The 14009-nt window shown below is 36.8% G+C and overlaps 1 protein-coding gene across 3 annotated transcripts in view; it reads right to left on the bottom strand.

Moving 5' to 3' along the window:
• Positions 1–12658, bottom strand: part of LOC127497747 (uncharacterized) — a 50199-nt gene extending 37541 nt beyond the window's left edge. For 2 of the 3 annotated variants that reach the window (XM_051866452.1, XM_051866453.1), the window contains exon 1: positions 955–1092. In XM_051866452.1, coding sequence (XP_051722412.1) covers positions 955–1027 — 73 coding nt within the window. In that variant the 5' untranslated portion in view covers positions 1028–1092. Of the gene's footprint in view, positions 1–954; positions 9206–9414; positions 9472–9555; positions 9604–10077; positions 10252–10324; positions 10388–10751; positions 11073–11151; positions 11482–12510 lie in introns of those variants that run through there. The other variant, XM_051866448.1, reaches the window with a different exon arrangement.
• Positions 12659–14009: the final 1351 nt, after the last annotated feature.

The following is a 14009-nucleotide window of genomic DNA, read 5'->3' as shown; positions in this document are numbered from 1 at the left end:
CTGGAAGAAAAATTAAGAACAATTTACCTTGATCTTCAAATTCAAAAAGTTTTCACCCCCCCGGCTCTTAATGCATCGTGTTTCCTTCTGGAGCATCAGTGAATGTTTGCTGTTTGAGTGAATTAATGTTTGAATGTTGTGTTTAAGGTCCCTCAATTGCAAAAAAATCCTTGAAAACTGAAGAATCTGCGGGACCTGGAGGATTTTTCTGAAGAACAAAGCTCAGTTTAGGTTAACTGCTCAGGACGGACAAGGGACTCATGAACAACCATCACAAAACAGCCGTGGATCATCCAGGTAACCACACACAGTATTAAGAACCAATGGTTCCCAAACTTTTGAATGGGGTTATTTTAATAAATTCAGCTATTTTTTGTCTTGTGAATTAAATGTAAACATCTTTTATGTAAAATATCTTACTCAGGATAGTACTAAATAAAAAATAGCATGCATTTTATATGATCTCTCTTATTTTGTTAAAATTATTCACATTTTCACAGATTCTGCAAGTGGTTCCCATACTTTTTCATGCAACTGTATATACATTTTCTACAAATGTATTGTTTGGAGTAATGCAGTTTAACCTTTGCACACTAACGTTTATTAAAACTGTCCGTCATGATGGATTCAGTTACACATTTTCTTGCTTTAAAAAAGGAAACGTTACATATTTTTATACAAAAAAAGTTAACAGCAATTTCCAAATTGTGCATACACTATGTAAAACATGAGTGACATGTAAGTCATTATTACAGAAATAGTTTTCTACAAAGCTGCTTTGAAAAAATGTCCACTGTAAAAAATGCTATTTAAATAGAATGCACTTGAATTGATATTGATCAAATGCATGTCACACCAATGCCATGTTTACACACACAAAGTAAACTGATATTATGCATATTTCTTGTTTGTATGTTGGTTAAAGTATTTTGGATTTCATATAATGATACTTACTGTTGCAATCTAGTAAAGCTGCTATTAAAACAAATAGAAGTTGGAAATATGAAGGCTGAAAACTCCCCATCATATAGAGATGCTCACTGCAGGACAGCTGAACTCTATATGAGAAAAGGCCACATCACTTCACTCTAGCAGAGTTGTTTTCAGCTACTCTAAATGTAATGCGGAAGTAAATAAGATCTAATCCTGTGCTCATTTAGAGGCCTTCAATAAGATTCTGTGATGTGGAGTTTTCAGCCATTATATGTGCAACTTTTAAATCTTCTAGTTGCAGCTAGAAAGCTGCTATTAGACATAAAGCTGCTATTAGAAGACATAGAAGTTGGAAACACGAAGACTGAAAATATGCCATCGCAATGAGTTTAAAGCAGCTCACTGCAGAATGACTGAATATGAGCACAAGCCACAAGACCTTTTACATTCACACAGTTGTTTTCAAGGTGCCAAAATAGGAAATGTGATTGTGCAAAATGTCAGACATGTGCAATTTTGCACTCATTTCAAATCACAATCAATTTGCTACAAAATGTTGTTATGATAAAAACAATATAATAGTGCAAATAATTCATTCCACATAATTAAAGATATAAATTAAGGCATTTTCCTTCGTGTTACCATTGGTATATTACACTATAGTTTATACAATTTTTTAATTTTTTTTTATTATTTTAATATTTTTATATATTTTTAAACTAAAATTTAGAACAGAGGTTCTCATACCAGGCTCTGGGGCCAACTTAGGGGCCTCAGCAAAGTTCCACAGGAGGACCACAGGATGACTTAAAAGCATTTCAATTAATATATTATTATTTATATAATAAAAAAATAATGAAATAATAGTATAAGTTATTAATATATTACAACTATCTAATCTCATTAAAATGATTACAAAAACATGCAGTCAATATGTGAATTTCTTCCCCTAAATGTCTTTCTTGAAGAACATATAGTTTCCTTATACATCTTAAGAGGTTCTGTGATTTCCAAGATGTGCATAATATGATAAACAGGGTGTGACAGTGATTTTTCACCATATAGCAGAGATGAGCAGTATGTGCTGGCTGATCTGAGGAAAGATCACATGTGAGTGAGGTTTGGAAAAGTTAACCTTTAAGAGATTAGAGATGTGATGTGAGAGGTCTGGACAAGCCAGTATTTTAAGAGACACACACTGCCCTCTGCAGGCCTCAGTGAGTAATAAACTCTATACACATACTGTACAGGTCTGTTTCTGAACACTGCACCAAACATTAAGCACAAGAAGCACACAGGAAACCAGCCATAACTGCTCTCCAATTATATATATATATATATATATATAGTACTGTAACTCTGGACTGCAGCGCCTCCTTCTGTTCCTACTGCTCCTCTATGTCTCTGATGGCCTTCCTCCTCAGTCCCTCCAGCCACTCCGCCTTGGCCTCTCCCTCATCCACTGGCTGCTGCCTTATCACAGCCTTCATACGCAAAAATCATCTGCAGGACCACACATGCATTAACGCCCTAATTTAAACCTTTAAAACCGGAACACAGTGAGAAGATGTAGAATAGCAGCTTGTGAGGCTGACCGAGAAGATTTCAGAATTAGAGACATGCATCCAAAATGTAATCGAGGATAGTAAGAATGCAAGAGCCATAGATACTGCTTTGGATGCGACTAGCTTAGCGAGCCCCGTACATTGTTCGGTTCCGGTTGCAGAGGCCCCGCTGCAGGGCAACTGGGTGACTGTGAGACGGCATAGTTGCAGGACAAAACATGCTCTTCTGTTCTGATTAAAACATCAAATAGGTTCTCCCCACTCAGTGACACACCCTCTGAGAAGCCTGTTAAAAGTGCTGTAGTTAATGGTGACTGTATTGTACGGAACGTGAAAATAGAGACACCAGCCACCATAGTCAAATGTTTGCCAGGAGCCAGAGCACCTGACATTAGAGAAAATTTAAAAGTGCTGGCTAATTCTAATCGAAAATATTCTAAGATTGTTATTCACGCTGGCACTAATGATGTCCGAATTCACATACGTAGCAGACTGTTGTAACTCAATGTCTGGCTAAGTGGTGTCTGCAGAATAATATAGGGTTCATAGACAATTGGAAACATTTTTGCGGCAGACCTGACCTGTTGAAAAGAGATGGTCTTCATCCCTCCAAGGGCAGTGCCGCTCTTCTCTCTAGTAATATGGCACATAGTCGAAACTTGACTAACTAGGGCCCAGGTCAAGAAGCAGACAGACTGGCTAAGCCGACCGTCTGCTAGCAGCCTCACGTCACAGAAGTCAGATAAATCCCAACACATAGAGACTTTTTCAGCTAGATATCATCACATAGAGTCTGTTCCCAAACCAATTTAAGGATAAAATTTTAATTTATGTTCAAAAAAAAAAAAAAAAAAGATTACTGTTATAAACATGAGCCTCATTTGAAAGGAAAAGAGGTAGGTGTTGCTGTAATTTATAGTAATATTCCAGTATTACTCAGAGGTCTAGGTTCAAGCATTTTTTGGAAGTGATGGTGCAAAATTCTGCAGCAAAGCGATGACATCTCAGATCATTATCTAATCTCTTGTATACCCCATTTAGCCAAGGCTGCAAAACCAACTCCCTGCTACAAATATGGTAGAACTATCACTTCTAACATGAAAGATTGTTTTACAAATAATCTTCCTGATCAGTTTCTCCTCCTTAGCGTACCAGATAGCTTAGAAGAACTCGATGTTGCAATAGAAACTATTGACTCTCTCTTTTCCAGCACTTTAGACATGGTTGCTCTTTTGCGCTTAACGAACATTAAGGAAAATCGTCTGACACCGTGGTATAACGAGCACACTCTGGCTCTTAGGAGAGCAGCCCAAAAAATGGAGCACAGCTGGAAGAAAACAAAACTAGGGGTATTTCGCAATTCATGGAAGGAAAGTGTTATTGCATACTGAAAGGCCTTAAAAACTGCTAGATCTGTTTACTTTTCAATTCTCTTAGAACAGAACAAAGACAACCAGTTATTTATTTGATACAGTGGCTAAATTAATTCATCATTGTCATTAGGATACGTACTAAAAACTTTTAAGCTGGCTGTTAATAAACCTCTTAATAACCTCTTATTCAAAAAAATGCAACTTGATCCAAGAGAATTGGTTAATTACAGACCGATCTCAAATCTACCTTTTCTGTCAAAAAGATTTGCAGGTCAGTGGCTTCCAGTCATTTTAGTAGGGATGCTCCGATCAGGATTTTGCAGCCAATACAGACTATTCGTCTTTAGTTTCACTTTCATGGACTTTCAGTTTGTTTTCATCAGTCACATGTCTCTTTGTCTTGTTTTCTCGCCACTCATCAGTTCCCTTGACACTAATCCTCCACCACAGCTGCTCATCATTTAGTTTGTTATCTCTGTCTATTTAGTTCCTCTGTTTTCATTCTTTGCACGTACACAAACATCAACCGACAACCAGTGTTTATGTTACGTTTATGTTCCTGTGCACTCTGTTTCTCCTGCCTGCCTTCTTGTGATTAAAAGCCTGTTTATATTTGATAACCCCGTCTTCAGCCTTGTGATAGATCAACCGATCAAATAGATTATGCAGTGCGATTTTCTGTTTTGGCTCGTGAGAGCCAGGATTTATTTAATCTTCACGGGAAAATTCTGCCTTCTTGCCGTCACCAGAGTCAAGTCTGAAGTCCATTAAAATGCGACTCGAGTCCGAGTCACTAACTTGAGTGCCCATCTCTGTGTCATAAAATCAAGTTTGTGCTTCAATTATGTCAACTGCATCTGGGCCAAATTTTGTGTTGATATCGCATTTGGAAGCCTTTTCATCAAAAGTTTAAAAACCTCTCCAAACAATGTGTGTTTTACTGAACATAAGAACTACTCAAATGTGTAAACACCATAAAGCATAAAACATATTTATATAGAATAACAAGTAATAAGATCCTGACTGATGAGTGATGATCTTCCAGTGCTGTTTTAACTGTGCACTCCTAAGACCTGTCAATCTGATTGATCGATCCAATCAAAGCACGTTCCAGCAGTAAAACAGTGTCCGATTGGTCTCTGCACATCGTCCTCCTTACCCACCATTCTTGAGATCCAGTTTCCACGGGTTGAACTTTCAAACAATGATAGAAAACACCGCAACTATGTCCCAATTCAGAAGCTGCATCCTGCATTTGAAGGCCGATTGCGTCACAGCGGCCCAATTCGAAGGCTCCTTCAAATGCAGCCTCGAAATGCGTCCTTTGTTTCCCAGACAATGAAGGATACAACAGATGGATCCTTCATGGACTAGCCTACCCTAGAATTTATTGCACGCCAGTGATTTTTTTTTTTTTTTTTTTTTGCCAGATAACACTTTTAAAAGTACTGGGTTTCAACTTGATCAAATATCTAATGATGCAAATGTAAGATATACATATATATATAAAGATGTGGTTATGAGTACATCAGATGAGTACATCAGATGACTACTTCCCCTTCTCTTGAGGCACCAGTCAAGGACTTTTACCTTGACTGGGAAAAATGAGAACACTCCCAACAGGGAGTTGGGAGTGTCACTTAGAATTAATGTAAATCACTTAGAATTAATGTAAACTGGAGGGAGTTTGGTCAGCTGATTCATCTGAAAGATTGGTTAGATATCATTAACTTGTAGAGCTTCTTCTGTATTATCAGCACAAGGAAGACACAAGGGAATTAAAATAATTTTTATTAACAAAAAGATAAACAGAGAAAATTAACACAACTACTAAATGAATGCCATGAATGATAAAGGAATAAAAGTGCACAAGACAAATAAAATACAAGTGATTAAGTTGAGTGTGGTTATGGAAGAGTCACAAGAGAGTTGAGTTCCAGTTTATGACGTAGCATAATCTTAAGACTCTATTTATTCTGAAGCATCCTGGATAGATGCACGAACAAACCATTTTAAGGGGCCGTTCACACAGAATGCGTTTTTCCATTTCAACGCTCTACTTTTCCATTGTTTTTCTATGTAAACACACTAGACGGACGCGTATGACCATTGCGCTTGCGTCTTGCATCTTTTGCAGAGTCTCTCACATGACACGGTGCTAAAAACATGGCTCTCAAATTAAAATCAGTTCGACTTGAAAATACTGCCCGCGTCTCACGTTTTTTCAAAGCAAAAACGTATTCTGTGTGAACAAGCCCTAATACAAATCTACAGTATAGCTAAAACAACTCACTTCTTTTCACCATTTTCCTTTCTTGTAAACAACGCGTGCTTCCACGTTCGTCACTTCTCACCGGAGCTTACGCTACGTCTACATCACACACCGGAACTCGACTCTCTCGTGAACACGCGGACGGCCGTTACCAGAAGCCAGTTATTATAGTTTATAAAGTTATAAATATGGATATTTTATTTTTCTTCAGAAGGCCTTTATTAACCCCCTGGAGCCGTATGGATTACTTTTATGATGTATGAATGTGCTTTTTTTGGGCTTCAAAAAAAAATGGCACCATTCACTCCCATTATAAAGCTTGGAAGTGCCAGGATATTTTTTAATATAACTCCGATTATGTTTGGCTGAAAGAAGAAAGTCATATACACCTAGGATGGCTTGAGGGTGAGTAAATTATGGGATAAGTCTCAAAATTGGGTGTAAATGCAACAAGTTTTTTTAGCAGTCTATATACAGGTGCTGGTCATATAATTAGAATATCATCAAAAAGTTGATTTATTTCACTAATTCCATTCAAAAAGTGAAACTTGTATATTATATTCATTCATTACACACAGACTGATATATTTCAAATGTTTATTTCTTTTAATTTTGATGATTATAACTGACAACTAAGGAAAATCCCAAATTCAGTATCTCAGAAAATTAGAATATTGTGAAAAGGTTCAATATTAAAGACACCTGGTGCCACACTCTAATCAGCTAATTAACTCAAAACACCTGCAAAGTCCTTTAAATGGTCTCTCAGTCTAGTTCTGTAGGCTACACAATCATGGGGCAGACTGCTGACTTGACAGTTGTCCAAAAGACGACCATTGACACCTTGCACAAGGAGGGCAAGACACAAAAGGCCATTGCAAAAGAGGCTGGCTGTTCACAGAGCTCTGTGTCCAAGCACATTAATAGAGAGGCGAAGGGAAGGAAAAGATGTGGTAGAAAAAAGTGTATAAGCAATAGGGATAACCGCACCCTGGAGAGGATTGTGAAACAAAACCCATTGAAAAATGTGGGGGAGATTCACAAAGAGTGGACTGCAGCTGGAGTCAGTGCTTCAATAACCACTACGCACAGACGTATGCAAGACATGGGTTTCAGCTGTCGCATTCCTTGTATCAAGCCACTCTTGAACAACAGACAGCGTCAGAAGCATCTCGCCTGGGCTAAAGACAAAAAGGACTGGACTGCTGCTGAGTGGTCCAAAGTTATGTTCTCTGATGAAAGTAAATTTTGCATTTCCTTTGGAAATCAGGGTCCCAGAGTCTGGAGGAAGAGAGGAGAGGCACACAATCCACATTGCTTGAGGTCCAGTGTAAAGTTTCCACAGTCAGTGATGGTTTGGGGTGCCATGTCATCTGCTGGTGTTGGTCCACTGTGTTTTCTGAGGTCCAAGGTCAACGCAGCCGTATACCAGGAAGTTTTAGAGCACTCCATGCTTCCTGCCTCTGACCAACTTTATGGAGATGCAGATTTCATTTTCCAACAGGACTTGGCACCTGCACACAGTGCCAAAGCTACCAATACCTGGTTTAAGGACCATGGTATTCCTGTTCTTAATTGGCCAGCAAACTTGCCTGACCTTAACCCCATAGAAAATCTATGGGGTATTGTGAAGAGGAAGATCCAGACCCAACAATGCAGAAGAGCTGAAGGCCACTATCAGAGCAACCTGGGCTCTTATAACACCTGAGCAGTGCCACAGACTGATCGACTCCATGCCACGCCGCATTGCTGCAGTAATTCAGGCAAAAGGAGCCCCAACTAAGTATTGAGTGCTGTACATGCTCATACTTTTCATGTTCATACTTTTCAGTTGGCCAAGATTTCTAAAAATCCTTTCTTTGTATTGGTCTTAAGTAATATTCTAATTTTCTGAGATACTGAATTTGGGATTTTCCTTAGTTGTCAGTTATAATCATCAAAATTAAAAGAAATAAACATTTGAAATATATCAGTCTGTGTGTAATGAATGAATATAATATACAAGTTTCACTTTTTGAATGGAATTAGTGAAATAAATCAACTTTTTGATGATATTCTAATTATATGACCAGCACCTGTATATATGGTCTATATAAAATTCACTGACAATTTAAGCTATATTTAAATAGTTTTATTTGTTAAAATGATACATAGAAAAAGCATTTTGAAAGTAATAAGCCATTCATGAAAATAGAGATCAAATACACACAAATAGTTTTGTGTAAATCGCAGCAGTGTGACAGTTGATATTAAGCAAGAATTTTCCACAAATATTATATTTGTCTCGGGTGGATTTTAATTGCACTTTTTAAAACACAAAGAAGTCATTGTACATTAAACTAAAAGTTTTTTATTAAAGCAAGCTGCTGAATTACTCGTTTCAGATTTTGTCTCAGAATGACATCACAGTGCGATGAAAGACCGCCTCAGCAGAAGTTCCACACCTACTTCTGCATGGTTACCTCTTTAGCCCCGCCAACAAATTTGCACGTCATGTAGTAGTAAATACGAGAGAAGCGCAAACACAGGATTACTCCAGCAACAAAATAAAGATGCCTCTGAGATTTAAAAGATGTTTTGCAGTGCCAAGTTGTGGAAAAACTGTCTTTGCATTGCCTTTCTTGTGATCTTAACATTAAGAAAGCGTGGATGAACTTTTTTTTAAACTAAGTTCCAGACACTGTTTGTTTGTTCACTTAACTTTGCTGCACATTCATTTTTAAACAAGACATGGTTCAACGCAGGCTTTTCAGAGAGACTGAAAATAAAAGATGCTGTGCTGACTAAAGTAAGTTATAATCAATACATTTATAAGGGAGGGGATTTAAATTTCAGTTACATTAAATCAAAATTAAAAAACATTACACAGAGTATTACCAAAAACATTTGTGTATAACTGACTTTCCCCCTTTTTTATAATTTATGACAGATGGCTAAACGACTAAATTAGGACTTTCTTATTTAAAAAAATAACAAAAAATAGCACATTAAAAACACAGTCATTTAAATCATCATACATCTCATCTGGTTTGCATTCAGAAGCTTCTGTTTGTTCACACCAACTGTTGGAAGATAAAGTTAAAAAAATCAATAAATGTATTCTTCGAATTATGTGAATATTTGCAAATGTGTGCACTCTGCATATATGTGGCCATGTTATTAAGTGAGTTAATAAAAGTTTACAAATAACTTGGCAATGCAAGCTACATATCTGTAGCATATCTTGTGTGGTTTACAAAATTACGCCGAGTCATATGTTGCAGTAACTTACAGGAGGTCATGATTCATGTGTTCTGTTCAACTAAAGAATTGAACGGGGCATCAAACCCTGCAAGAGAATTTAATTAAAAAACTTGATCAAGTACATTTGTTGTATATATTTTATAAGGACTTATGCATGAATATCACTTACCTCCTGAAATTTCACAATAATATACAGAAGACCAGCAGTTCAATTCAACTAGATTTCAAGATACAAAAGTAAGTACTTTACCATCTGATCAAACTTCTACTATCAGGATATGGCATAAAAGTTACAATAAGTCTTTCTTTTCAACATGAGGACTCTCATCACTATGATGGCATGATATGGGCTGTATTTCACATCTCATTTCAACACACTCAGAAGAACATTAAAATCCTAAATACATTTATTTTGGTTGCTTTCCCTTTCTGACACATTAACAGCAAATCTTACAATTGCAATAAGAACATCAGTTAAATTCACTAATTTAAAAGAAAACAATTGCAAAATAAACAAATGTAAGTTGTAGCAGATCCAGGTTTCTGTTTGGACAACTGAGAATGACAGATATTATAATATAACCACAGTATGTTTAGGCAATCTTCTTTCCAATAAGCTATTAGTATGACTTAACTGTTAAAGAACAATTAAATAGTGTTAAACTTTTCAGGACCTCAGTTAAGGACTTACTTTGGCTATTGATTTTGCTCGTTCCTTTTTTGAAATAAAGACTCACACAGATGATCAGTGATATGAGGACACACAGAGACACTATCGTGGCCATCACTACTGCTGTACTCAGGCCAATGTTGCCTTCAGTCTGGACAACAGGAATGTAAGCTGAGGTTGGAGCATCTGTGATCACTAGAGAAATGATAAACTTAAATCAGTTTGATTAGGTTATTTTTATCACACACATATAGGCCTATGGTCTTACCTGTGGCTAACAATGTTGTGGAAAATGTTTCCAATATTGTAGTTGAATACAATTTTTCTTCACCTATAATCAAAATACAAACATTATTTCTACAGTATGAAAAGTATAAAATTTCAGAACATATTTAGACAATAATACAAATGTTAACCCACATTTTCCAGCTAGTATAAACACACAGTTTCAGGAAAAAAACAGAGGTGACAGAACCCTGACTGAATAATCACCACAACATGACTTAATTTCAATTTGAACCTTAACCTACTGTTAGCATATTTTATATATTTTACCGTCCTATTTAGTACCAAAATCCAAACAAAATATTTTTGATTAACCTAAAACCACAACTCACATTTATTAGCATAACTTAAATATTTTAAAAGTAATCAATGTCTGTTAGAGGGTTAGAAATATTGGATTGAAAACACACCTTTCATCACCAGCTTCACCTCATAGCAGGTTTTTTCACTCACTCTGCACTGATACCATGATCCATCAGTGTTTACTGCATCCCTTATAAGCAGAGATCCATTCCCTATTATTCTCGCTCTCTCATTCAGAGGCCTCCTCTCTCTCTCTGTGCTGTTTGAGGGCTTGTTTGGAGGGCGGTATTCATCTATTTTTGTTGGTTTGTGACCATTAATGATTTTCCAAGTGACTTGTCCAGCATTGTGCTGTAGAGAATATTCAGAGCATGGCAGCAATACTAAAGAGTCGGGAGTTGCATGGACAGAATCCAAAGTTTTACACTCTGAAACCAGAGAAACATATTTATTACAATAGATTTGGGGATTAGACTATTTGCTCATTTCAGGAATTGGCATTCTCACCTCTGACCCTCAGGTTAAAAAGAGTTGCACTAAGGCAGTCCAAATCTTTGTAGACTTGACATTCATAATGTCCGTTATCAGGAAAACTGATGTTCTTCAGATCAAGCGTAACATTTCCAGCATCATTTCTCAGAGACCATCTCTGATGTTCTGATGCTGGAGATGTGTCTGAATACATTAGGATGTGTTGAACCGGGTCGGTTCTGCGTAGTTTCACTGTCAGAGACTCCAGCGGGTGGGTTGTGGTTAGGCACGAAATAGACATATTGTCGCCCTGAACATAGTTTATGTTCAACCAATGGACCTGCTTGCAGGGTCTCTGTGTCGCCACTAAAAGGAAATAAAGAGCAAAACGAGACATACTGAGAGAGTTCAGACATACTGAGAGAGCTGAGACATGGAAACCACAGCGCTTACTGAAATAAACAGCATTTACTTTTTACCAAGTGGTTCTACCTCTAAATGTATTACATTTTACGAAATGAGAAAAAATTCACAACTCAGTGAACTGTCAGAATTTAAGAAAATAATCCTTTTGAATGTCAGTGTGTATATATAGTGGCCAAAAGTTCAATGAAACCAAAATGAGGAAAATATTTTAAATATAAGAGTAGAGCAAAACACTAAATTTTGTTAAGGCATTTATATGACAAAATTATTTGGCAAAATTTAAACTTCAGCTACAGGTTTTATTTTTATTTTGGGGAAAAAAATACATTGACTAATAATACATTGACTACAACATAATCACTTATTATTATTAAAATTAAAATACTAATAAATATTAATATTTTGAATAGTTATTAATATATAAAATTATGTCTGCACAATTTGGCATGTTTCATTGCTTTATCACAAATAAAGCAATTGACTCCAAGCACAACTACGCAATATGCTTACAAAATCTTTAACACATTTTTAATAATATTTGAATAATATTAGATTGGCTAGACATCACTTTTGGCTACTATTGTATATATATTGTCTGGACTCCCTCTGAACCAAAGCAACTAGTGATGTGATAATTAACTGGTAATGCAGTTTAATCTTTGAACATTGAAACTGTCCATCATGATGGACTCAGTAACACTTTCACTTTCAAAAAAAGGAAACAGTTACATATTTTTATACAAATAAAAATAGATTAACAGCAATTTCCAAAAAAATACTAGAGCATTTTTCTATAAAGCTGCTTTGAAACAATGTCCACTGTGAAAAGTGCTATAAAACACACTTGACTTGATACTGATCCTATGCATGTCACACCCATGCCACGTTTACACACCAAAAGTATATTGATATTATATATCTTGTTTGTGTTTTGGTTAAAGGAAATTAATTTAATTTAGTAACACTTACCTTTGCATTCTAATAAAGACGCTATTAGAAGATATAGAAGTTGGAAATATGAAGGCTGAAAACTCCCCATCATATACAGATGCTCACTGCAGGACAGCTGAACTCTATATGAACAAAGGACACATCACTTCACTCTACCAGAGTTGTCTTCAGTACTCTAAATCAAATGCGGAAGTAAGAGACAAGATCTAATTCTGTGCTCATATGGAAGCCTTCTGTGAGATTCTGCATGTGATGGGGAGTTCCCTTTCGAAGTGGAACTTCAAAGCTGCTTCTTGGTGCGGATGCTATGGGGAACGCTACACCATCAGCATGACCAGTGTCTCAGGCATGTGCACACACACACACCAATTTTCATTGACAGACAGCAATCCATGAAACACCAGGGGCCATATTCACGAAACATCTTAAGGCTAAAAGTAGCTCCTAACTTGCCGATTTAGGAGAAACTCTTAAAAATAATGGGTGTATAAGTCCTAAATTTAGGACTCCTACATTTTTGCTCTAAGGATATTTCACAAATCATTTTAGCGCTAAAAATAGCTAGAAGTAGAATTTAGAAGTAGTCAAGAGGACTCACTAAGACCAAATCACAAACAATCCTAAAATGGTTGTGGCTGGCAATCCGCCACAGCAATCCGCCCAAAGACACTGTACACCATTAAAGCAATAGGCGATGGCCTTTTCTTCATAAATGCAATAAATATTTCGATTCATTGATTTTAATCTGCGATGACATAACATAAAGGTTCATTTATGTACAGGCAAAATGTATTGAATGTTAGAGAATAAAACATTGCGGTCAAGTTGAAAATAATATCCTATCGTCGGCACCGATAGCCTTGTGGGCAGCTCGCGTGACCAGAGTTCGAATTCCGGCTCGTAGACCTTTATCGATCCCATGCTGTCCGAGGTGAGGCTCAGAGCAAGGAATTTAGGTCAAACCCAGAGTACTCACCCGTATCTTGGGAAGAGGCACCAGCCGAGAGTGAGGAGTCAGGGTGGCAGGAGGGATGCAGAAAACTGTCAAGGTGAGTCGGCTGTGTATATGCTTCGAACTGATTAGATAGACCATTTGAACATGCTCCTCCCGAACTTTGTTTATAGAACATCATTTGATGAGATCTCGACAGACGCAGACATGTAAGAGGCTGACAATTAGCTGAACATATACTACTTTAATTAGCCTTAGCCTATATTTTAACATCTTTATTTTAAAATCTTTATTTGAATATGGCAATATTTTTATTTTAAAATCTTTATTTAAATATGATACAACATGATACCTCATTCTACAATATTCCTTTGAATAAATCACTGGCAGAGACTCCTCCCCCATCAGCCAATCACTGTGGGCATAGTTAATAAGCGTGTTGACATCATCCAACGAGGTCAGCCCCGCCCTTTTCTTTTAGCTTAAGGCTTCTCTCTATTCCCTAGTAAAAGTTTGTCTCAGCAGCTTTGTGAATAGGTTTTAAGAGAAAACTCTTAACTAAGAA

Source organism: Ctenopharyngodon idella, chromosome 16 (assembly GCF_019924925.1).
Source record: "Ctenopharyngodon idella isolate HZGC_01 chromosome 16, HZGC01, whole genome shotgun sequence".
Classification (NCBI taxonomy): domain Eukaryota; kingdom Metazoa; phylum Chordata; class Actinopteri; order Cypriniformes; family Xenocyprididae; genus Ctenopharyngodon; species Ctenopharyngodon idella.
This window is presented reverse-complemented; position numbering and strand designations above follow the sequence as displayed.